Below are 26,161 nucleotides of genomic sequence, written 5' to 3'. Positions count from 1 at the left end.
ATTCTCATTGAATACTTTGTTCTGTACAAAGTTGAATGTGCTGACAAAATCACACAAATCAATCAATGGAAATTAAATTTATTAACCAATGGAGGCCTGGATTTGGAGTCACACACAAAATTAAAGTGGAAAAACACACTACAGGCTGATCCAACTTTGATGTAATGTCCTTAAAACAAGTCAAAATGAGGCTCAGTATTGTGTGGCCTCCATGTGCCTGTATGACCTCCCTACAACGCCTGGGGATGCTCCTGATGAGGTGGCGGATGGTCTCCTGAAGGATCTGGACTAAAGCATCCGCCAACACCTGGACAGTCTGTGGTGTGACGTTGGTGGATTGGAGCAAGACATGATATCCCAGATGTGCTCAATCGGATTCAGGTCTGGGGAACGGGCGGGCCAATCTATAGCTTCAATGCCTTCATCTTGCAGGAACTGCTGATACACTCCAGCCACATGAGGTCTAGCATTGTCCTGCATTAGGAGGAACCCAGGGTCAACCGCACCAGCATATGGTCTCACAAGGGGTCTGAGGATCTCATCTCGGTACCTAATGGCAGTCAGGCTACCTCTGGCGAGCACATGGAGGGCTGTGCGGCCCTCCAAAGAAATGCCACCCCACACCATTACTGACCCACTGCCAAACCGGTCATGCTGAAGGATGTTGCATGCAGCAGCTTGCTCTCCACGGCGTCTCCAGACTCTGTCACGTCTGTCACTTGTGCTCAGTGTGAACCTGCTTTCATCTGTGAAGAGCACAGGGCGCCAGTGGCGATTTTGCCAATCCTGGTATTCTCTGGCAAATGCCAAGAATCCTGCATGGTGTTGGGCTGTGAGCACAACCCCCATTTGTGGACGTCGGGCCCTCATATCATCCTCATGGAGACGGTTTCTAACCGTTTGTGCAGACACATGCACATTTGTGGCCTGCTGGATGTCATTTTGCAGGGCTCTGGCAGTGCTCCTCCTGTTCCTCCTTGCACAAAGGTAGTGGTCCTGCTGCTGGGTTGTTGCCCTCCTACGGCTTCCTCCATGTCTTCTGGTGTACTGGCCTGTCTCCTGGTAGCACCTCCAGCCTCTGGACACTACGCTGACAGACACAGCAAACCTTCTTGCCACAGCTCGCATTGATGTGCCATCCTGGATGAGCTGCACTACCTGAGCCACTTGTGTGGGTTGTTTGGTCCGCCTCATGCTACCACGAGTGTGAAGTGGTCTGTGGTCCCCACCTGCAGAACCACTCCTTTATTGAGTGCGTCTTGTTAATTGCCAATAATTTCCACCTGTTGTCTGTTCCATTCGCACAGCAGCATGTGAAATTGATTGTCAATCAGTGTTGCTTCCTAAGTGGACAGTTTCATTTCACAGAAGTTTGATTTACTTGGAGTTATATTGTGTTGTTTAAGTGTTCCCTTTTATTTTTTTGAGCAGTATATATATATATACACCAGCCACTTTATTAGGTACTTGTTAACACAAATAGCTAATCAGCCGATCATGATTACATGGCCGCAACTCAATGCATTTAGGCATGTAGAGGTGGTCAAGACAACTTGCTGAAGTGCAAACTGAGCATCAGAATGGGGAAGAAAGGTGATTTAAGGGACATTGAACGTGGCATGGTTGTTGGTGCCAGATGGGCTGGTCTGAGTATTTCAGGAACTGCTGATCTACTGGGATTTTCACATGCACAACCATCTCTAGGGTTTACAGAGAACTGTCTGAAAAAGAGAAAATATCCAGTGAACGTCAGTTGTGTGGACGAAAATGCCTTGTTGATGTGAGAGGTCAGAGGAGAATGAGCAGACTGGTTTGAGATGATAGAAAGGTAACAGTAACTCAAATAACCAACCAAAATCTCTGAGGAATGTTTCCAACACCTTGGTGAAAGTATGCCACAAACAATTAAGGCAGTTCTGAAGGCAAAAGGGTCCAACCCTATACTAGCAAGGTGTACCTAGTAAAGTGGCTGGTGAGTGTGTGTGTGTGTGTGTATATATATATCACACGCACACACACTATCTTGCCATAAGTATTCACTCACCCATCCAAATCATTGAATGCAGGTATTCTAATCACTTCCATAGCCACAGGCATATAAAATCAAGCACCTAGGCCTGCAGACTGCTTTTACAGACATTTGTGAAAGAACGATTCGCTCTCAGGAGCTCAGTGAATTCTAGCATGGTACTGTGATAGGATGCCACCTGTGCAACAAGTCCAGTCGTGAAATTTCCTCACTACTAAATATTCCACAGTCAACTGTCAGTGGTATTATAACAACGTGGAAGTGAACAGGAACGACAGCAACTCCGCCATAGTGGTAGGCCAAGTAAAATGACAGTGCGGGGTCAGCAGATGCTGAGGCGCATAGTGCACAGAGGTCGCTACAGACCTCCAAACTTCATGTGGGCTTAGATTAGCTCAAGAACAGTGCATAGAGAGCTTCATGGAATGGGTTTCCTTGGCTGACTGGCTGCAATACAAAGCGTCAAATGCAGTGGTGTAAAGCACCGCCACTGGACTCTAGAGCAGTGGAGACGTGTTTCCTGGAGTGATGAATCTTCTCCATTTGGCAATCCGATGGAAGACTGGATTTGGTGGTTGCCAGGAAAACCGTACTTGTCTGACTGCATTGTGCCAAATGTAAAGTTTGGTGGAGGGGGGATTATTGGGGGGGGGTGTTTTTCAGGAGTTGGGCTCGGCCCCTTAGTTCCAGTGAAAGGAACTTTTAATGCTTCAGCAGACCAAGAAATTTTGGACAATTTCTTTCTCCTGACTTTGTGGGAACAGTTTGGGGACAGCCCCTTCCTGTTCCAACATGACTGTGCACCAGTGTACAAAGCAAGGTCCATAAAGACATGGATGAGTGAGTTTGGGGTGGAAGAACTTGACTGGGCTGCACAGAGTCCTGACCTCAACCTGATAGAACACCTTTGGGATGAATTAGAGCAGAGACTGTGAGCCGGGCCTTCTCGTCCAACATTAGTGTCATAGCTGCAAAAGATGGGCCGACATTATATTAAACCCTATGGATTAACAATGGGATGGCACTCAAGTTCTTATGCCTGTGAAGACACACAAGCGAATGTATATATAACCATTAATACACACACACATTTTATATATATATATATATATATATATATATATATATATATATATATATAGTGTGTGTGTGTGTGAGCACATACACACACTGTATATCCAAAAGTATTCAGTCTTCACACGCATATGAACTCGAGTGACATCCCATTCTTCCTGTGGCCATGGAAGTGATTGGAACGCCTGAATTGAATGATTTGGATGGGTGAGTGAATACTTTTGGCAATATAATGTGTGTATGCACAAAGAATGTAAAGAAAAAACAAGTATAAAAAAACTAACAATTTTGGAACATTTTTATTGACCCATTCATCATGACATTTTCACACTGTGGGAAGGACAGCTGCATCATTAAAAACAGAAAAAAAAGAAATTAATATTTTTCTGTGGAAAGCGAAAGTTGCATATAGACACACATTAGCTGGGTGAATCTGGTAGATGGATCTGGCAACCCAGAACCAATGAGAGGAGCAGGGATTTTCTCCGATGCCTGAAGAGCGTTTTTCTCCAGATACGCTTTCTCAGGTAACTTATGTCATTTTCTGAGAGTAATTTATGTCTGAATTAACCTAACATGTCTTCTTAGTCTTAAATTTTTGCTATGTTAGCAAGCCGGTTAACCACGACTTTAGTCTCGAAGCTTATTCTTTAGCTTCTGGTTAGAATTTCCCCGTTCCACCTTAAATGTTGTAGCAGTTCCGTTGTGGCGCCTGCGGCGGAACGTAACTAATGCACCATTTAAGGTGGAACGGGGAAATTGGAAGCCGACTTTAGCCTTGTAACTAGGTAACTTAGTCAGAGTTGGTTTTACAAAACATTCCAGATACTGTTGTAAAATTTGCGAATTGGTGAGTAAATGAATTTTAAACATCAGAGAAAAGTTACGAACAGACAACGGTCAAGTAATAAAGCGTTTCTGACTAAATTTCTGACACTGACAGGATTCGTTAGCCGGTTAGCTATTCTTACGTTGTTTTTCGAGGACACAGACAGCAGTTACACTAAGCTATAACGGTTTATAACGCTTATGTCAAAGCAGTACGTCTCTCTTCAAGTTATAGAATATTTTTTTTGTCAGAAGACAGTGTTTATGAGGAAAAATATGTAGGTTACAACATTAAGCATTTTTTTTTAGTTTTAGAATGTCTCCAAAACGTAGAGCGGGAAAACTAACTTGGTGATTGGGAGTCGGTTTCAAACGAATCGATTCCTCTAGGAGTCGGAGGCGCCTCTTGGCCAATGACCCTAACAGTCAAAATGCCTGGAGTTGACTCTTTGACTTTATCGACTCCGTGTTTTTACACTGTAATTGGTCTGATGATTTTGACGGGGCGAGTGTAACACTTGGAAGATTATGAGTTAGAGTAGTCTGCCTTTGTTTAATTACCAGCTTAAACAATGCCAGCACTGCTCACGAAACATTTTCAGTATGTCCTGCACTGGACCCCACTCAGGGTTGGGATGTAACAAAATACAAGCATTGTGAATATGTATTCAGAAAATTCAGAAATTTAGTCCAAGTTGCATTTTTGTAAAGGCAGAATATAGAATACAGTTACTTTTTACATTTAATGAGAATACTTTGAGTACTCACCCTCTAAATAAAAAATAATCTTCAAAAGAAAGACCTTAAATCATTGCTTATTAACTATATTAAAATCAGTACACGGCATGTAGCAAACAAGCTCATTAAGTGAACTGTAAAGAGAAATTCAGAGTGGTTTGTTAAACGGTGCAGTATGTAGAAACTTGGTCAACTCAATAGTCAACTCTGATTTTCTTTGCAAATGGTGATAATAGGAATCTGTGTCTTGGGATATGTCTCAGTGTCAGTGGGATAAATGTCTTCACAGCCTTTGATTTAATACCCAGAATGATCAGTGAACCTACACGCGTCGTCTGGGTTTTATATGAAATGTTGATGATGATAAAAAAATTAGTTAATAAGTTAAAAAAAAATTGCGGGGGCCTGTTTTGTCTCACAATGGCGTTGCTGCTTTTTAATGTATTTTAAAAATACTTTTTAGGCCAAAACCTTTTCAAAGAGATGGTAACACAATGTCTCAGACATCAGGCACTGTAGTCGTAACCTTTTCATGTAATAACTTTCTGTGAGGGAGCTTTTAGAGGTGGACGTCTGGTTCCTATCACCACCACAGTGAACAATTCTGGCTCTGTCATTTTTTCCAAAGTGGAACATTTCACACTGTTCTACCTTTTAAGACTTATCAGTTTTTAGTTGACTGAAGCTCTCCTTATAACTTAAGCATGAGTGGGTGGAGGTAATCTGTGACATCACATGAACAGTGACTTTGTTTATATTTATTGACTGTATGGACTGGGGAGTGTTTAAATACCACATGAAACTCTTTTACATCAAAAAATGAGCAACATGTTATTTCCTGTGTTATAAGCGCTTTAAGTATTTCTTGTGTGAGCATTTAGAATCGTTTGTATTATTTAAAGGTTCTGTACCAATTAAAGATTTTTCCTTGAATTGTCAAAGTTAGGAAGTACTTGACAATACTTGCTAACGGTGTTTTAGGCAGCCAGCTCACTGTCAGTTTTCTGACTGTAGTGTTTTGCTAACCGTTTTCTCTGCTCTGTTTAAGAATGACCACTTCAGTTGCACACAAGACTCTACATGTAGCACCTGTGGTGGGGCAGTTCTTACCTCATCCGGTCAGCGTCACTGTGAGTCAGAACGGGTGTGATCAAGGCCCAGCTGTGAGCTCTGAGTTTAGCCTGACGGAAATAACTGAGGTGGAGTACTCTCATCTTCAGCACATCCTTCACGCCCAGATGGAGGCGCAGACTGCAGAGCAGGAGGAGCTGGTGGAAATCATCCCATGCAGAAAAGTAATGTTTTCAAATTATATTGCAATATATTCTGTGTCCCGCTACCCAGAAGGAGAAGCGGCTTAGAAGATGTGTGTGTGTATATTCTGTGTATATTTTGGATTATACACTTGCCAGTTTATTAAAAGGTGTGGTGACACTTTAGCTCTGCTACATAGCATTGGCAAAACCATGACATAAACATGTTTTTGAAAATGTCATATGCTGTCATGAATGATACTCACGCTATGAAATTACCAACAGTTACCGGTAACATTACACTGTCATCTTACTAAGCAAAGGCTGATGTGTCGTTATGCCATTGTTATGTTATTTAGCAAGGCTCAAGTAAAGTGTTACGCAAAACCAGCCATTAGGGGTGTATTTTGTGTACTTTTGGTGCCGGTCCCAAGCCCGGATAAATGGTGAGGGTTACGTCAGGAAGGGCATCCGGCGTAAAACTTGTGCCAAAACTATCATACGGATCACAAATATGATTGCCATACCGGATCGGTCAAGGCCCGGGTTAACAACGACCGCCTGTGCCGGTGGAAATTGGACTACTGTAGGTCGAAGACCATCAAAGAGGAGAGGAGGAAGGCGGGTTAGACGGCAGCGAGAGAGAGAAGGAAAGGCAGGAGTGTGGAGGTTAAAGTAGGGACTCTGAACATAGGGACAATGACTGGTAAAGGCAGAGAGCTTGCAGACATGATGGAGAGAAGGAAGGTAGATATTCTGTGTGTCCAGGAGACCAGATGGAAAAGAAGCAAGGCCAGGAACGTTGGAGGTGGATGTCATGGTGTAGAGAGGAAGAGAAATGAAGTAGGGATAATCCTAAAGGAACAGCTTGTCAAAAGTGTTCTGGATGTAAAGAGAGTGTCAGACAGGATCATGAGCCTGAAGTTGGAGGTTGATGGTGTAATTTTGATAATAAATATGCACCACAGGTTGGTTGTCAGTTAGAGGAGAAAGAGGAATTTTGGAGTAAGATGGATGAAGTGGTAGATGGTGTCCCTAGAGAGGAGAGATTGGTGATTGGTGCAGACTTCAATGGACATGTTGGTGAAGGGAACAGAGGGGATGAAGAGGTGCTGGGTATGTATGGTGTGAAAGACAGAAATGCGGAAGGACAGATGGTTGTAGATTTTGCAAAGACAATGGAAATGGCTGTGGTGAACACGTATTTTCAGAAGAGGGAAGAACACAGGGTGACATACAAGAGTGGAGGGAGGTGCACACAGGTGGATTATATCCTTAGCAGGAGATGCCACCTAAAGGAGATTGGAGATTGTAAAGTGGTACCAGGGGAAAGTGTAGCAAGGCAGCATAGGGTGGTTGTCTGTAGAATGAGATTAGAAACAGAAGAGGAAGAGAGTGAAGACAGAGCCAAAGATGAGATGGTGGAAGCTGAAGGAGGAGGATGGTTGCGGGCAGTTCAGGGAAAAATTGCAGCAGACCCTTGGGGGCAGTGAGGAGCTACCTGAGGACTGGGAAACTACAGCTAAGGTGGTGAGAGAAACTGGCAAGAATGTGTTGGGTGTTTCGTCTGGTCAGAGGAAAGAAGACAAGGAAAGTTGGTGGTGGAATGAGGAAGTCCAGGAGAGTATTCAGAAGAAGAAGGCAGCTAAGAAAAAGTGGGATAACCAGAGAGATGAAGGAAGTAGGCAGGAGTACTGTGAGGCTAGTCGCATAATGAAAAGAATGGTGGCAAAGGCAAAGGCTCAGGCCTATGATGAGCTGTATGAGAGGCTGGACAGTAAAGAAGGAGTAAAGGACTTGTATCGTTTGGCTAAACAGAGAGATAGAGCTGGAAAGGATGTACAGCAGGTTAGGCTGATAAAGGATAGAGAGGGAAATGTACTAGTGAGTGAACAGAGAGTGTTGAGTAGATGGAAGGAGTACTTTGAAGAACTAATGAATGAGGAAAACGAGAGAGAGAGGAGGACAACGGGGGGAGAGATAGTGGATCAGGAAGTGCAGAGAATTAGTAAAGTGGAAGTGAGGGCAGCTTTAAAAAGGATGAAGATTGAAAAGGCAGTTGGTCCAGATGACATACCTGTGGAGGTATGGAGATGTTTAGGAGAGAAGGCAGTGGACCTTTTAACCAGGTTGTTTAACAAAATCCTGGAGAGTGAGAGGATGCTTGATGACTGGAGAAGCCGTGTATTGGTCCCCATTTTTAAGAACAAGGGTGATGTGCAGAGCTGCAGTAACTACAGAGGTATAAAGTTGATGAGCCACACCATGAAGATATGGGAAAGAGTTGTTGAAGGAAGGCTAAGGCGAGAGGTTCAGATCAGTGAGCAGCAGTTTGGTTTCATGCCCAGAAAGAGTACCACAGATTCATTCGTTGAGAGTGTTGGTAGAGAAGTACAGAGAAGGTCAGAAGGAGCTACATTGTGTCTTTGTGGATCTAGAGAAGGCATATGATAGGGTGCCAAAAGAGGAACTGTGGTACTGTATGAGGAAGTCAGGTGTAGCTGAAAAGTATGTTAGGATGGTGCAGGACATGTATGAGGATAGTGAGACAGTGGTGAGGTGTGCAGTTGGAGTGACAAATGGTTTCAAGGTGAAGGTAGGGTTACATCAGGGATCAGCTTTGAGCCCCTTGTTGTTTGCAATGGTGATGGAAAGGTTGACAGATGAGGTCAGGCAGGAGGCTCCATGGACCATGATGTTTGCAGATGACATTGTAATCTGTGGTGAGAGTAGAGAGCAGGTGGAAGAGAATCTGGAGAGGTGGAGGTTTGCACTGGAGAGGAGAGGAATGAAGGTCAGTAGAGATAAGACGGAATACATGTGTGTGAATGAGAGGGAGGCAGGTGGAAAGGTGAAGATGCAAGGAGTAGAGGTTGTAAAGGTGATGACTTCAAGTATCTTGGGTCAACCATCCAGAGCAATGGACAGTGTAGAAAAGAGGTGAAGAAGAGGGTGCAGGCAGGATGGAGTGGGTGGAGACGGGTGTCAGGGCTGATGTGTGACAGAAGGATAGCAGCAAGAGTGAAAGGGAAGGTTTACAAGACAGTAGTGCGTCCTGCTATGATGTATGGTTTGGAGACTGTGGCTCTGTCTAAAAGACAGGAGGCTGAGCTGGAGGTGGCGGAGATGAAGATGCTGAGATTTTCGTTGGGATTGACAAGGATGGACATGATTAGAAATGAGCAGATCAGAGGGAAAGTGAAGGTGGAGCAGTTTGGTGATAAAGCCAGAGAGGCCAGGTTGAGATGGTTTGGACATGTGTTGAGGAGGAATAGTGGATATATTGGGCAAAGAATGTTGGAGATGGAGCTGCTGGGTAGAAGGAGAAGAGGTAGACCTCAGAGAAGGTTTATGGATGTAGTTAAGGTGGACATGGAGATGGTTGGTGTGAAAGTAGAGGAGGCAATGGATAGGGCAAGATGGAGGCAGATGATCCGCTGTGGTGACCCCTAAAGGGAGCAGCCGAAAGACGAAGAAGAAGTAAAGTGTTACTCAAAATGTCTAGGGATCCTTAAAAGCTCTTTATTTGTGTAAAATCTTTCTAAATAGAGAGTTTAATATGTTTAATTAATTAGTTTAATTAAATTTTAATATATAGACAGACGGTTCTCCAGGCCATACTGGGCCATTCTGGACTCTGACTGGTTGTGGTTTCATTTTCCATTTAAAACAGAACTAGTAAATGCTAAAGAGAACTACACTGCACTGGGATGTTGAATATTTTTAGCTAAGTTAACTTGGCTAGGAGAGAGGACACGGGTAGCATCAAATTAGCTATGGGCCTCTAGCTTTAGATACCAGAGAAAAGGTTTACTTTCAGCTTTCTGTCCTTCTAACATCAGCCGCTTGATTTCACATTCTCAGATTTGAGTCATTGTCTTCTAAATTTGTGTCAGTAAAGCTTTTGTGAACATGGTTCAACATGGGCTCAGCTCATTTTTTTTGGCATGCTTAGAAAACCAAAGGAATCAAACCTTACGGTTAGCTAAGCGTGCCAAAAAAAAAACCCCCTTGCTGAGCCCAGTTTTAAGTGTTCCGTATCAAACTGTCTTAATGTGGAAAGAGCCCTGGAACAGTTACCCTCCATGCTTAGAATCATTCAGCCCTGCAGTGGAAAATTTAAATGACTAAATGAGTTAAATGACAAAATGACTAAATTGACAGCATTTCAGCATCCACAAAAGAAGTTTTTTTTGTAGACATGCAGAGTAGTGCTGGTTTAACAACTTCTGTTATAATTTTTTGTTTTCACAAACTTCATTTGATGTTTGTGCAGCTATTTTAGTCTATTTTTTTGGTTTAAGCCTTAGTAACTAGCAAAACATTGTTGCTAGTAAACATTACATTGAGAACACTGCATGTATGCACTATGTACTATGTATTTTTTTCTTCTAAACACAGTATTGTGATATCTTGATAAACCAGAATAAAAATGAAAATGATCATAATATTATGTCAAGAGTGTTGATACAAGACAGTTGTGCTTAATAAACTGATAACTCTGTACTGACATCATGTAACAATGTAATTTATTTTCACAGGAGGAGTTAAATCAGCCAAGTTACACTGAGAGCAGCCTTACTAGCTACCCCAAGAGGGAAAACAACAGCACATCCTGCTCACCCCCATCCACCCCAGCTGTGTGCCAGCCTGTCGCATCGTCTATATTAGATATAGATGAGCCATACACCTTCTCTGACTCTAACCATCCAGAAACAGAGAACGTTCAGGAAATTAAAATGATTGTCACTGATGGGGAAATGACACCAACGTGCTGTGTGGAGGTGCCAAACTCTGTGCTAGCAAAGGTGAAATATGCCAAGGATCGCAGTGTGGACTCTTCTGACCGCAGAGCAGTACCTCCACTACATCTCAGACCCAACCCACCTGCACGTGTGTGCCTAGAGAAGAGGTTCAATTGCAGCCCTGGCGACAAAAACAGACAGCAGGAGTCACAGGCAGCAGTTCTGAATACGTATGTTCTTTCTGTATTTTCAATACTGGTTAAAGTACAGCTTTACAGCCAAAAATATGTGGACACCTGTATTAGCTTGTTGGACATCTAAAATCATGTTCATTAATATGGAGTTGGCTCCCCTTTGCGACTGTAACAGCCTCCACTCTTCTGGGAAGGCTTTCCACAAGATTTTGCAGTGTGTCTGTAGGAATTTGTTCACATTCAGTCAGAAGAGCTTTTGAGAGGTCAGACACCTGGTTGGATGAGAAGGTCTGACTTGCAATCCCAGAGTATTCAGTGGGGTTGAGGTCAGGGGTCTGTACCGGCCACTGGAGTTTCTCCACAACAAACTCGTCAAACCATGTCTTTATGGAGCTCACTTTGTACACAGGGGCTCAGTCGTGCTGGAACAGGAAAAGGTCTTGCCCAAACCGCTGCAACAAAGGCTCCATTCACACAGCATGCAAAATTGGCTCAAATCTGATTTTCTCACCAAATCTGATTTTTATTTATTTATTTTTTTGGCTGTTCACACTGTCTTTTAATTGTGATCAGTATGCAACATTAGTCTGAACAGATCAGCTTGTAAACTGACCGCATGTGCAAAAGAACAATTCCTCACATTGCTTCACATGGCTTATCCAGAGGTAAACAATCATGATAATAATAATAATAATAAGTTGAACTTATATAGCGCCTTTACACAAAACCCAAGGTCGCTTTACAAAATGCATATCACCTTACACAAGGCCCGAGGAAGATGCAGGAGAAAAATGAAGGAGAAAAAGATGAGATTTCAATAAAGATTTGAAATGAGAAAGAGAAGAGGTAGAGCGAAGAGAGAGAGGAAGAGAGTTCCAGAGCAAGGGGGCCGCAACACTGAAGGAACGACCACCCATAGAGCTGAGCCTGAACCTAGGGACCACTAGAAGGCCTGCTTCCGAAGACCTGAGGTTACGAGTGGGCTTGTAGGGTATTAGAAGGTCGAGTAAGTATGCAGGAGCCAGGCCATGAAGTGCCTTGAATGTGAGAAGTAGAATTTTATAGCGAATACGTAAAGTAATGGGCAGCCAATGAAGTCTCTGAAGAACAGGAGTAATGTGCTCAGATTTTTTAGTGTATGTGAGAATCCGTGCTGCAGAATTTTGCACTATTTGTAACAACCTAAGTGACTTAGCGGGGAGCCCATAGAGCAATGAGTTACAATAGTCCAGGCGAGAAGTAACAAAAGCATGGACCAGAGACTCAGCTGCAGCCGGGGACAGTAAAGGACGGATACGTGAAATATTGCGAAGGTGGAAAAATGCCGACCTAGACAGAGACTTGATGTGCGGTTCAAAAGACAAAGAAGGGTCAAAAAGAACACCTAGGTTTCGGACAGTGACAGATGGAGTGATTGTAATATAATTTACAGTGAGAGCAAGATTTTTGAGAGCGTTAACAGTTGACTTGGAGCCAGTAACTATAAACTCGGTTTTGTGTGCATTTAAAGAAAGAAAATTTGCCCTAAGCCAGGAGTTCAGATCAGTAAGACATCTATTTAACTGGGGTGGGGGAAACAGTGCTGCTGGTTTGAAGCTGAGATAGATCTGAGTATCATCAGCATAGCAATGAAAGTGTAAATTGTGACTACGAAAAATATAACCGAGGGGGAGAATATAGATTATAAAAAGGAGGGGACCAAGGACGGAACCCTGAGGGACACCATGTTCAATGGGCACTGTGTCAGACGTATGGTTCCCAATTGAAATAAACTGAAGCCTGTTAGTCAGATACGAGTGGAACCAGGATAGTACGGTTCCAGAGAGACCAATCTCAGTGAGCCTAGTTAAGAGAACATTGTGATTTACTGTGTCGAAAGCAGCAGTGAGATCAAGAAGCAAAAGAATGGAGATGCAACCTGTATCCGCGGAAAGGAGAAGGTCATTTAGGACACAGAGAAGAGCAGTCTCTGTGCTATGATGCAAACGAAAACCAGATTGAAATTTTTCAAATAGATCATTAGAGTTCAAAAAATCAAGCAGCTGGGAAGCCACGACCTTTTCTAGAACTTTAGAGATGAATGGGAGATTTGAAATAGGCCTGTAATTGCTCAAAATTGTTATATCTGAGTCAGGTTTCTTAATGATAGGTGTGACAGCTGCTGTTTTTAAAGACACAGGAACATATCCAGAAGTGAGTGAAAGATTAACCAAGTGGCATATTGGTTCGGAAAAGATAGAGACACAGCGTTGAAGAAGATGGGTAGGAACAGGGTCCAGTCGAGAGGATGAAGTCTTAGAGTTAGCTATAATATTGACAATAGAAGTTGAGTCAGTCAGAGAGAAATTTGAAAAAGAAAGTGACAGAGTTGGAGAGAAAACGATAGGCCCATGGTAGTCAACAGGGGTATTCAACAGGTCTTTATAGATGGTTGACACCTTGTTACCGTAGAATTTCAGAAAGGCATTACATAGATCAGTTGAGGCAGTATTTGCAGTTGATGGGGGTCGCAGAAGCTTATTTACCACTGAAAACAGAAGCTTGGGATTCTGACCAGCAGCACTGAAAACATCCGCGTAGTATGATGCACGAGCATTGTTTAGTGCTACTTTGTATGAGGCCAGATGATCAGTGTAAGCTAGATAGTGAACCTGCAACCCGGATTTCTTAAAAAGACGTTCTAGACGTCTTCCAGCTGTTTTCATATTGCGGAGAGCAGGAGTAAACCAAGGCGATCTATGAGTAGAAGGCACAGATCTAGTTTTCATCGGTGCCAAGGTGTCAAGACAAGCACGTAGAGTACAGTTATAGAAAGATATAGCATCATCAGTGGATTGCATTGAACTAAGATGGGCAAAATTAAACGTTTCCAGAGAGGCCAACAGAGAAGGACAATCAATAGCCTTAACATTACGATAAGTAAGTACAGATTTTGAGTGAGGTTTAGGAACAGGTGGAGAGAAAGAGGCATTGATTAGTATATGGTCAGACACACCAACACAATGTCCAGTTATATTAGTAATAATCCCACCCGTAGAACAGATTATGTCCAGAATATGACCCTTCTTATGAGTCGGAAAGTCAACGTGTTGAGTTAGATCAAAACAGCTTATCAATGACAGGAATTCTGAAGAGGCAGATGATGGCCAACGAATGCCAGTTGCTCCTGGAGGGTTTAGTTTAATCTCTGCCAGCGTCACAGGGAGAGATCATGAACCTTTCCGAACTGACAGCTGGGGTCATCACCCAGAATGTGTTTGAGCGTGCTGTAAAAACAGCTCAGTCACTTCTTTGGTTTGTGTCCTCAGATTCTTTAAACTTTGCTTTCAGACCTTGAACTGCTCTTCGACACTGCAGCCTTGTTCTCCTACGGCCGCGTTTAGCCATTTCTTTTGAAATCTCTTTACAGAGGGTTTTGGATAACTCTCTTGCAATATAACAAAAATGAACAAAAAAAAGATCAAATCACCCCTGATTTGAAAGAACTAGCACCAGCTATCTGTATCGCTCAGAATGGATTTAAAAATTCTGTTTCTAGTATAAATGACCTTAAAGCACCTCTGTACCTGTGTTCCAACATGTGATCTTAGATCTGCAGATACTGGCATTCTGCAAACAACCTCTGTAAAATACAGAAAACATGGAGAGGCATCTTTCAGTTATTATGCCTCTAAACTGTGGAACTCCATTCCACCTTCTATTAGTCCAAACGTTTAAGAAACATTTAAAAACTTATCTTGTAAATGTTTAATTAAAACTCTACGTCGCTTTGGTATTTCTTTTAAACTTAATCTGTCATTGTCTATTACTGTAAAACTGTCACCTGTCTTTAAAGCACTTTGAGCTGCCACTGGTATGAAAAGTGCTCTGTAATTAAATCTATTAGTAGTAGTAGTAGTAGTAGTAGTAGTAGTAGTAGTAGTAGTAGTAGTAGTAGTAGTAGTAGTAGTAGTAGTAGTAGTAGTAGTAGTATATTTGTGTTGTATATGTGACGACCCCCGTTCCTGTCTCTACAAATGACCATTTCGCAGCAAACCACTTTGAATGACTGTTTACATCTCAACTAATGCTTTAAAAACAACTCTTTTGTGGCTCAGACGGCTTACTGGTGATTCTCAAGAGAAGTAGCATTAGATAGCTGAGATACTATTCATATCTTGAAGACTGAGAAGGGGATCTTAGTCTTGGATGAGAAATGGCTGAGATTCTGGTAACATTTCAGTTTAGGGTAGCATTCATAAGCCTTTCATGACAACTGATACTACTATTAATGTTTAGAGAGGTTTATTTTAACAAACTGTGGTTGTCATAAAATCTAGGGTGAAATAGACCAAAGCATCCATCCATCCATCCATTTTCCTAAGCCGCTTCTCCGTTAGGGTCGCGGATAGACCAAAGCAGGCTTTATAAAAACTAAGGCTTGATGGAGTAGGCTTTTATAAATAGTATGTTTATATAAATTTATGTCTGATACAAGAGGATATAAGAGTAGACACTTGAGATTATGGTGCTGTTTTTCTGTGGAGAAATGTCTGAGCAGAAGAAGATGCTTAAACAAAGTGTTCTTTGTCCTTCCATCTGATTGTGTTTTCTAAGACAAACTACAAAGATACTAAGGAGATTTTTTTTAATTGTCTTATAGGAATATGTTTAGCATAATGAAAAGAGGTTCTGTCTGTATTGTGATTTGCATCTGTTTCAACACATTCTTCTTTTTTTCAGATTTTTGTCGATGCTTCAACATTCTACGGACACGCAAGGCATCGCACTGCTTTCACAGTCAGAAAACTGGCCCAAAACAGATAAGATGGCTGCAGTAGAGTGTACCTTTCCGGGGACTTTCTTAAATACTCATGTTCAGGTATTCAAGAATGACTGAATATATACAGTTACAAATATATACACTGCTCAAAAAAATAAAGGGAACACTCAAATAACACATCCTAGATCTGAATGAATGAAATATTCCCATTGAATACTTTATTCTGTACAAAGTTGAATGTGCTGACAACAAAATCACACAAAAATCATCAATAGAAATCAAATTTATTAACCAATGGAGGCCTGGATTTGGAGTCACACACAAAATTAAAGTGGAAAAACACACTACAGGCTGATCCAACTTTGATGTAATGTCCTCCACGTCTCCTGGTGTACTGGCCTGTCTCCTGGTAGCGCCTCCAGTCTCTGGACACTACGCTGACAGACACAGCAAACCTTCTTGCCACAGCTCGCATTGATGTGCCATCCTGGATGAGCTGCACTACCTGAGCCACTTGTGTGGGTTGTAGAGTCCGTCTCATGCTACCACGAGTGTGAAAGCACCACCAACATTCAAAAGTGACCAAAACATCAGCCAGAAAGCAGAAAGGTACTGAGAAGTGGTCTGTGGTGCCCACCTGCAGAACCACTCCTTTATTGAGTGTGTCTTGCTAATCGCCAATGATTTCCACCTGTTTTCTATTCCATTCGCACAACTAAGTGGACTAAGTGTTGCTTCCTAAGTGGACAGCTTCATTTCCTTGGAGTTATATTGTGTTGTTTAAGTGTTCCCTTTATTTTTTTGAGCAGTATATATATATATATATATATATATATATATATATATATAGGTGAGTTAAAAGGTATTGATCGCTCTCGAATGGGTTGCAGCTGTCTGAGGGCGCTTTCACACCTGTCTTATTTGGTGCAGACCAATTAAATGTTTTCTTTTGTTTGATCGTATGATATGGGGAGACTTAGCTTGTGGTTGGGACTAAATACAGAATAAAGTGCCATTTCCCCCTTTGGATTAATGTCTTTATGTTAGTGTAATTTGTGTCATTTCTGGAGAGTTATAAAGAGCTGATATAAACAAATGCCCGTTCTAATGACTGTGTAAAAAGAAATATATTTATTAAATTAATGATTAGTAAATTGATTTAATATAAAATTTAATTGAGGCAGTTTTCAAGTGTAAATATCCAAAGACAAAATAAAACTATACATTAAAATACTGTAAAATAGTTGCCCCAGTCGCATGTTTGTTGTATTTTCAGAAGTCATTCTGAATTGTACCAAAATCTTTTAATTAAATTTTGAAATTTGCAATGTCTTGATGCTTTGAATGTTTTTATGAAAATTAATGGAATTAATGGAGGAGTAATGGAATCAAATCATTTGGTTAGGGATTCTAGAGATAGATAAGGTTATAGATTTAAACCTTGAATGTGTAGATGTTTATCACTTTGGGCAGTGTTTCTGGCTTGTGATTATCTGTTATAACATCTCAGGGTCTTAATCACCTATTGGAGGGCAGCAAACATCCTGAGGAAATCCTTCCCAAGAACTTCACCTTCAGTTACAGACCAGACAAAACAACTGACGTTTTGTTGAGGGCTCCATACATCATCCATACCGACAAAGCTGAGGAGCAAAGGGGCACCAAACTGGAAAGTAGGTGTTATTTTTACCACCCCAGTTCCAAACATGTTGGGACGCTGTGTAAAATGTAAATAAATGTGAATAAAAACAGAATGCAATGATTTGCAAATCTCAGACACATTTTATTCACATTAGAACATAAAGCACATATCAGATGTTGAAAGTGAGACATTTTACCATGAAAAGTATTAACTCATTTAGAACTTGATGGCAGCAACACATCAGAAAAATTGGGACAGGGGCAACAAAAGGCTGGAAAAGTAAGTGGTGAAAAGCTGGAAAAACAGATGGAGGAGCAATTTGCAACTAACTCACATGATGGTATAAAAAGAGCATTTTGGAAAGGCAGAGTCTCTTAGAAGCAAAGACAGGCAGAGTTTCACAAATCTGCGAAAAAAATATAAAAAACGTGGTACAATTTCTGAAAAAAGTTTCTCAACATAAAATTGCAAAGACTTTGAATATCCCACTATCTACAGTACATTTAGAGATTTAGAGAATCTGGAGAAATCCATGTATGCAAGGGAAAGGGTGACAATATTAGATGCATTGAACACAGACACGATTCTGTGCTGGAAATCACTGCATGGGCTCAGGAATATTTCCAGAAATCATTGTCTGTGAACACAGTTAGCTGTGCAATCCACAAATACAAGTTAAAGCTGTATCATGCAAAGAAGAAGCCATATCAACACGATCCAGAAACACTGCTGTCTTCTCTGGGCCAAAGCTCATTTAAAATGGACAAAATGGAAAACTGTTCTGTGGTCAGATGAATCAAAATTTTAAATTCTTTTTGAAAACCATGGATAGCTCACAGTTCAAAAGCCTGCATTTTTGATGGTATGGAGATGCATTGCTGCCATCAAGTTCTAAATGAGTTAATATTTTTCGTGAAATGCTAAAATGTCTTATTTTCAGCATCTGATATGTATTCTATATTCAATTGTCAATAAAACATGGGTCTATGAGATTTGCAAATCATTGTACTCTGGTTTTATTTTCATTTATTTACATTTTATGTTGTTTCCCAACTTTTTGGACTTTTTGGAATTGGGATTGTATTTTAAAAACTAATTGTTTGCCTAACATGACAGAGAACAGTATAACTTTAAAAAAAAATTTTTTATGAATAATATCTTCTTTAATGTTGTTTTTGTTAGAAAATCTAAAGTGGTTGCTTCATAGAAGAGGATTATATTTTAACATCTGTTTATATAACTTAAAATGAAGCTTTTTTAGGAAAGCAAGTTCTGGTTTTCAAAATTTTAAACAGTCTATTCATCATGAAAGTTATACAATGCGTTTTCAAATGGTGCTAAAAAATTTTAACGGGAAAATGTTGCGCTTTTTTGCAGTGCTGGACAGTAATGTAGTAAACTTTCACTCCACTACATTTCAAAGTCAAATATCCTACTTTTTACTCCACTACATTATGCAAAATGTCATTCATTTTGGCTCATGCGTATATAAAAAACTAACCTAACTTTGTGTAAATAGACCACAATGTAGAAATATGTACACATATGCAGTTGTTTATACAAACACTTTCATTTTATAGCAGATTTGTTTTTGCTGGTTTATGTTTATGAACAGAGACCAACAGATTCAGTACAGTAAAACTCGTTTGTGAACCTGTGTTTAAAGCAAGTTTTAATTAAACTTAAACTTGTAAGTAAGTAAATAAATCTTAAGCTGAAACCATTTACCAAAAGTGATCCTTTGATAAAGCAAAAGTCTTGTTTCAAAAATAGGACATTACAGTCATAATTATCATAAGTATCAAAAGTACTAAAAGATTAATTAAGTACATTTGAAGGCAAATACTTGTACTTTTACTCAAGTGAAGGTCTAAAAGGAGGACTTCTACTTTTACTGGAGTAATATTTTACTTCAGGTATCTCTACTTTAACTCAAGAACATGATTTGTGTACTTCATCCACCACTGCTTTTTTGGGACAGCAATGATAAGTGAGAGGTCTAATTTTTTTTGGTGTAAAACTCCTTGTCCAGGATTTTTGTGTCAGTGTGATATTTTTATTTTATTTTATTTTATTTTTTATCTCTTGTGCTTTTTTTTATACCATTTCTATATTCTATATTATTATATTTACCATTTCTGTGTACTATTTTCATAGTTCTAGTGCTGTTTTTGTATATTCCTGTACACACATTATCTTATGTTTACATTTAGACATTTGGTCAGCCAAATGTGTTTCTGCATACACATACTCACAGACACACATACACTCTGGGGTGGACAGTCCATGGTTCTGAGAACACCAGCAGCTCGTTTGTTTGATGTATCTGTCTCCTTTTCTCAGTGAGGTTCTTCTTGACAACTACACATCCTTTCAGACCCATAGTGCCAAGTTGTCTTCTCACAGTGGAAGGATGAAGAGAAACACCTGTGGATGTTTTCAGATCTGAAGCAGCTTGATTTTCTCCTCTCTCTCAAAGATGAAAGCTTTAAGTGCTGTTTATCTGATGGGGACAGTTTTGTTGTGTACCAGGTCTTCCAGGTGGTTGTTAGGAGTTTCATTTATTCTGTAGCTTCTAATCGTTCTGTGAAAATTCCTGTTTTTTCCTTTTCTTTCCACTCTCCTTCGTTAATTAAATAAAGCAAGGGTTTCTGACCTTTGCACAGTAGGAATGTTGGAATTTCTCTGTTTTTCTGCTCACATATGTTGTCTTGTATTGTACATACACTGCTGTAGATAGTTCCCACCAAGGAGTAATTAAGTAGTATAAATCTCTTATCCCTCTGTTGTTAAAAAGGTGAAGCAGAGGAGAAATCTGATCCTCCAGCTAAGCGTTCCAGGAAGTGTGTACCAAGGGCTCTGCAGGTGCAGGCCCCCAATATCATCCATGGTCCGGGAAACTGGAAGAAAGGCTGTGTGGTGCCAGGCTTTAAGCATGGTAAAACAGCAGGATCTCCTCTAGAGATCAAGCAACAAAGGGAGAGACACAACAGCAAGGAAAGAGACCGCAGGTAGTGTATTGGAGCAGGATTTGATTCAGATTGATCACCCATTCCTGTTGTATTCCATATTTATTTCATGATCCAGCCTCTACAGATTCAGTTTTCTCTCAAAATAAATAGTCAGAAATTTGCAAAATTCTTTTTGAATGCAGTTGATGAGCCAAGACACATTGTTTTTTTCATTTGTTTGTTTTTTCGACTATATGCTTCCATCTTTTATTTATATATATATATATATATATATATATATATATATATATATATATATACTTCTCAAAAAAATAAAGGGAACACTCAAATAACACATCCTAGATCTGAATGAAAGAAATATTCTCACTGAATACTTTGTTCTGTACAAAGTTGAATGTGCTGACAACAAAATCACACAAAATCTATGGAAATCAAATTTATTAACCAATGGAGGCCTGGATTTGGAGTCACACACAAAATTAAAGTGGAAAAACACACTACAGGCTGATCCAACTTTGATGTAAGGTCCTTAAAACAAGTCAAAATGAGGCTCAGTATTGTGTGTGGCCTCCACGTGCCTGTATGACCTCCCGACAACACCTGGGCATGCTCCTGATGAGGTGGCGGATGGTCTCCTGAGGGATCTCCTCCCAGACCTGGACTAAAGCATCTGCCAACTCCTGGACAGTCTGTGGTGCAACGTGGCGTTGGTGGATGGAGCGAGACATGATGTCCCAGATGTGCTCAATCGGATTCAGGTCTGGGGAACGGGCGGCCAGTCCATAGCTTCAATGCCTTCATCTTGCAGGAACTGCTGACACACTCCAGCCACATGAGGTCTAGCATTGTCCTGCATTATGAGGAGCCCAGGGCCAACCGCACCAGCATATGGTCTCACAAGGGGTCTGATGATCTCAGCTCTGTACCTAATGGCAGTCAGGCTACCTCTGGCGAGCACATGGAGGGCTGTGTGGCCCTCCAAAAAAATGGCACCCCACACCATTACTGACCCACTGCCAAACCGGTCATGCTGAAGGATGTTGCAGGCAGCAGATCGCTCTCCATGGCGTATATATATATATATATATATATATATATATATATATATATATATATATATATATATATATATGTGTATGTGTGTGTGTGTGTGTGTGTGTGTGTGTGTATGTATGTATATATGTATATACACTGCTCAAAAAAATAAAGGGAACACTTAAACAACACAATATATCTCCAAATAAACCAAACTTCTGTGAAATCAAACTGTCCACTTAGGAAGCAACACTGATTCACAATCAATTTCACAGCTGTTGTGCAAATGGAACAGACAACAGGTGGAAATTATTGGCAATTAGCAAGACACACTCAATAAAGGAGTGGTTCTGCAGGTGGGGACCACAGACCACTTCTCAGTACCTTTCTGCTTTCTGGCTGATGTTTTGGTCACTTTTGAGTGTTGGTGGTGCTTTCACACTCGTGGTAGCATGAGAAGGACTCTACAACCCACACAAGTGGCTCAGGTAGTGCAGCTCATCCAGGATGGATGATCAATGTGAGCTGTGGCAAGGTTTGCTGTGTCTGTCAGCGTAGTGTCCAGAGGCTGGAGGTGCTACCAGGAGACATGGAGGAGGCCGTAGGAGGGCAACAACCCAGCAGCAGGACCGCTACCTCCGCCTTTGTGCAAGGAGGAACAGGAGGAGCACTGCCAGAGCCCTGCAAAATGATCTCCAGCAGGCCACAAATGTGCACGTGTCTGCACAAACGGTTAGAAACCGAGTCCATGAGGATAGTATGAGGGCCCGACGTCCACAGATGGGGGTTGTGCTCACAGCCCAACACCGTGCAGGACACTTGGCATTTGCCAGAGAACACCAGGATTGGCAAATTCGCCACTGGCGCCCTGTGCTCTTCACAGATGAAAGCAGGTTCACTCTGAGCACATGTGACAGACGTGACAGAGTCTGGAGACGCCGTGGAGAGCGATCTGCTGCCTGCAACATCCTTCAGCATGACCGGTTTGGCAGTGGGTCAGTAATGGTGTGGGGTGGCATTTCTTTGGAGGGCCGCACAGCGGAGGAGATTCTCAGGAGACCATCTGCCACCTCATCAGGAGCATGCCCAGGCGTTGTAGGGAGGTCATACAGGCACGTGGAGGCCACACACACAATACTGAGCCTCATTTTGACTTGTTTTAAGGACATTACATCAAAGTTGGATCAGCCTGTAGTGTGTTTTTCCACTTTAATTTTGTGTGTGACTCCAAATCCAGGCCTCCATTGGTTAATAAATTTGATTTCCATTGATGATTTTTGTGTGATTTTGTTGTCGGCACATTCAACTTTGTACAGAACAAAGTATTCAATGAGAATATTTCATTCATTCAGATCTAGGATGTGTTATTTGAGTGTTCCCTTTATTTTTTTGAGGTATGTGTATGTATATATGTATGTATATATATATATATATATATATATATATATATATGTGTGTGTGTGTGTGTGTATATATATATATATATATATATATATATATATATATATATATATATATATATATATATATATATATATATATATATAAAAATCGGTGTTGTCAGGAGAAAACCTTGTATCTCCAAAGAGGTAACTTTACATGAGAAGGAAAAAACCTACTGTGCTTTTAATGTAAGTCAGTGGAACTAGACATTTTTCCAAGTAATTTTGGCTCGTTTCTGTTAGTCCATTCTTCATGAAATTAAGACAATATAAAGAGCAACAGGCATTTTCAAATCATGTCAAAAAATGAAAAACTGAAAAACGTTTTCTTCCGACAACAGCGATATATGTATATATACACAACTATACATATGTGTTTGTGTGTGTATACATGTTCATGATAGTGAAGAAGAAGCACTGCATGTACCCTTTCACCAGCAATACATTTACAAAGCTATATTTTAGGCTACAAAAGAAATGTTCAGGCATCTGGTTAATATCACCACCAATGTTCTAACAGAGCATTTATGTATTATCCATAAATTATGCAGAAATGTTTATAAGTTGGTAGAATTTTCACTGCTTGAATAGAAAATTATCTCGCAACCTCTCAAACTGAATTGTTTATCTCTCTGGTATGTTTACTGACCAGTTCGCACCTACTGAACTAAATATTGAGCATGCATTGATTTGCAGGAGAAGAATCCGTTTGTGCTGTGATGAGCTGAATCTGTTGGTGCCCTTCTGCACTGCTGAAACTGACAAAGCCACAACCCTGCAGTGGACTACAGCCTTTCTCAAATATATCAGAGAGCTCCATGGAGACTCCCTCAAACAGGTGAAGAACTTACATGAGACAAAAAATATATTTCAGGTTCATTGTTTCATTTTATACAGTTACATCTCATACAATTAAACTTGCCTTAGGATTGCACATTTTATAGTAAACCACTGGCCTTTTTATGAGAAACCATTTTTTTGTAAGCTCCACCTTGCTGGTTTACAGTTAGAGACTGTAGCTCATTGGTTGGTACTCTGTTTGTATTAGCCATCATCTAACGAGGTCAGCAACCCAAATGTTAAAAAAAGCCATTTTGTCCTTTCCACAAAAATGAATCCACCTTGGGAGCCGTAACATTTTATGCCCATCTCTTACCATCTGTAAATATGTCTCATTATGTGCTGATAAATATATATATATATAATATAAACAAAATGCAGACTTACTTTGTTCTGCTTTAAGCTTTAGCTCAGCTATAGCTGCTTTTCTTGCATCTCCAGCAGGAAATGTTTCCACAAAAGTAAAATAGTTGCTTGTAAAATATCTCTCAATGTTCATTTTTTACAAGGCTTCCATTCACCAGCTTCTTGATCGAATTGTCCTGTTCCACCTTAAATGGTACCTGTGCTAGAATATAACTGCTGCACCATTTAAGGTGGAACAGGAAAATTTTAGCGTTTGACAGTTTGTTGTTGTAGATTAAACATATCAGGAAACCAACTGGAGTTTTTATAAACACAAATGGTCTCCAAATTATCGATTTTCGTCTTAAATCACTCTCTTTGTCGAATCATTAGTTGCTAGCTAGGTGAGATTATTGTATATGTTGCTGTGGTGACCAACAGTCTGCGCGCCAGTCTTCAGGGTTAAAGGGTGAATTAGCAGTTATACATTAACTCCAGCGTTTAAGACCATTTATTGTTTTAACTGTGTTGGAACGATCAGCAGAGCTTTATTTTACTGCAAAGAAGGATTATTTTATTTTTACCTACAAATTGAATTCTGCTGTGGAGCCACAACAGGGCAGTAAGAGAACCTCATGTTGTCACCCCTGATCTAGCCCTTCGTCAGTGGTGAGTTTCTGACCACAGCTCCACTATTAGCTGTTGATTAGCAGACTATTCTAAACCTACCACTCAAACTGAGGAGGGTAAAAACTCCAGCAGCACTGCGCCTGATGGACTGCAACCTGCTGTGATGAAAATGGTCCACTACCCAGATAATGTCTAGTCAGCGGTGGTCATGTGGTGGTCATATGGTGGTCCATTTTCATTGATGAAGGAGGGTGGATGGGGGCTGATGAATTGTTGGCTACAGTCTAGAATTCTACACCTAGAATTCACTGCACCTATATGGTAAATAACCAATTAGTATAAGTACACTGTAGATCATTGTACATTTTTTTAAATGATGGCTGTTCAAGGGTTCTTTAGATCTTTATAGGACCATGCACACTTGTCTGATTAAACGATTAAAGGATATTGTGCTGTAACCTTTTTGAAAAGCATGTAGTCTATGTAGTACCAAAAAGGGTTCTTCTGTTGTTACACTGTCAAGCCTGTAAGAATCGAAGAATCTTCTTCAAAAAGGTTCCATGTAGAACCATATAAAACACATTCACCATGAATCTGAAGAGAACCCTTTCAAGATGCAAAGAACCATTTAATCATGCAATAGTTCTTTGAGTGTTCATGGTTCTGTATAGACCCATGAAGAGCTATCATTTTAAGTGTGTACAGAATGAACAGTGTACATGATTAAGATCAGTGTTTTGTCCCATCCTGTATTAAAATGTCTCTTCTGCTTTAGGACTTTGAGAACGCATTCTGTGGTGAGACTGGAGTTCGGCTCAAGCCCAGCAGTGCTACAACAGTGAGGGACGTTGCTGAGAGCAAGATTTAGTCTCAGCTCAGTTCGGCACAGTAATGACTTTTGCTCAAATTAGCACAAATTTAACATAGGTCAGATTTAAGATATTATGTGGGACTTTTTGCAACCACATAGTGACCCCTTATTTATTGACGATAGTCCGTTGATTCTTAATTTAATTGCAATATTAGTAATTTTTTTTTGTAAACAATTAGGGAATGTCCATGAAGACATCACCTGAACCCTGTATTTTTAAGAGTTCTAATAACAAAAACTTTTGTCCCTATTTCTATTTCTGTTTAAGAATGACCACTTTTCTATAACTCCATAATATGTATAAAAAGTCCATGTTATCTATAGTTTGGTGTAGTTTTACAAATTGACCGCATAATAAACAGAATAGAATTGCTTCCAGTTGTGAAGTTTTTTTATAGTGTTGTAACACTCCTGTTGTTCCAATGGATCAGGTTCCACAATAAATGAGCAGCCAAATTGTGTAAATGAGCCTTTACACAATTGTAAATAAAACTGCTACTGAACTGAGCAAATCTGTTATGCAGAAATTAAACTACGGATGGCACTGTTTCTCCATGAAATCTAAGAAAAAGCAGAATTTAAACCATCGTCACATAGTTAGTCCTTTAAAATTTACATATTGGAGTTTTACCTCATTTGTGTTTCATAGTTTTTTACAAATCTGTTTTATTTACATATATTTAGGGCAAACTTGTGTTGAGTATGTTCATATTTATGAATATAGAGCAGGTTTTATATATAAAAAAAAAAAAACATTTTAG

At 40.3% G+C, this 26,161-nt stretch overlaps 1 protein-coding gene across 1 annotated transcript; it reads left to right on the top strand.

The window, feature by feature from the left end:
* Positions 1–3,552: 3,552 nt before the first annotated feature.
* Positions 3,553–25,684, top strand: LOC108427739 (transcription factor-like 5 protein). Its single transcript, XM_017698185.2, has 8 exons — positions 3,553–3,630; positions 5,718–5,964; positions 10,464–10,897; positions 15,584–15,722; positions 17,134–17,296; positions 20,063–20,276; positions 23,411–23,552; positions 25,305–25,684. The coding sequence occupies exons 2-8, from the start codon at positions 5,719–5,721 to the stop codon at positions 25,395–25,397; spliced, it is 1,431 nt and encodes a 476-aa protein (XP_017553674.1). The 5' UTR covers positions 3,553–3,630; position 5,718; the 3' UTR covers positions 25,398–25,684.
* The last annotated feature ends 477 nt before the right edge of the window (positions 25,685–26,161 follow it).

This window comes from Pygocentrus nattereri, chromosome 9 (genome assembly GCF_015220715.1).
Source record: "Pygocentrus nattereri isolate fPygNat1 chromosome 9, fPygNat1.pri, whole genome shotgun sequence".
Lineage (NCBI taxonomy): Eukaryota > Metazoa > Chordata > Actinopteri > Characiformes > Serrasalmidae > Pygocentrus > Pygocentrus nattereri.
This window is presented reverse-complemented; position numbering and strand designations above follow the sequence as displayed.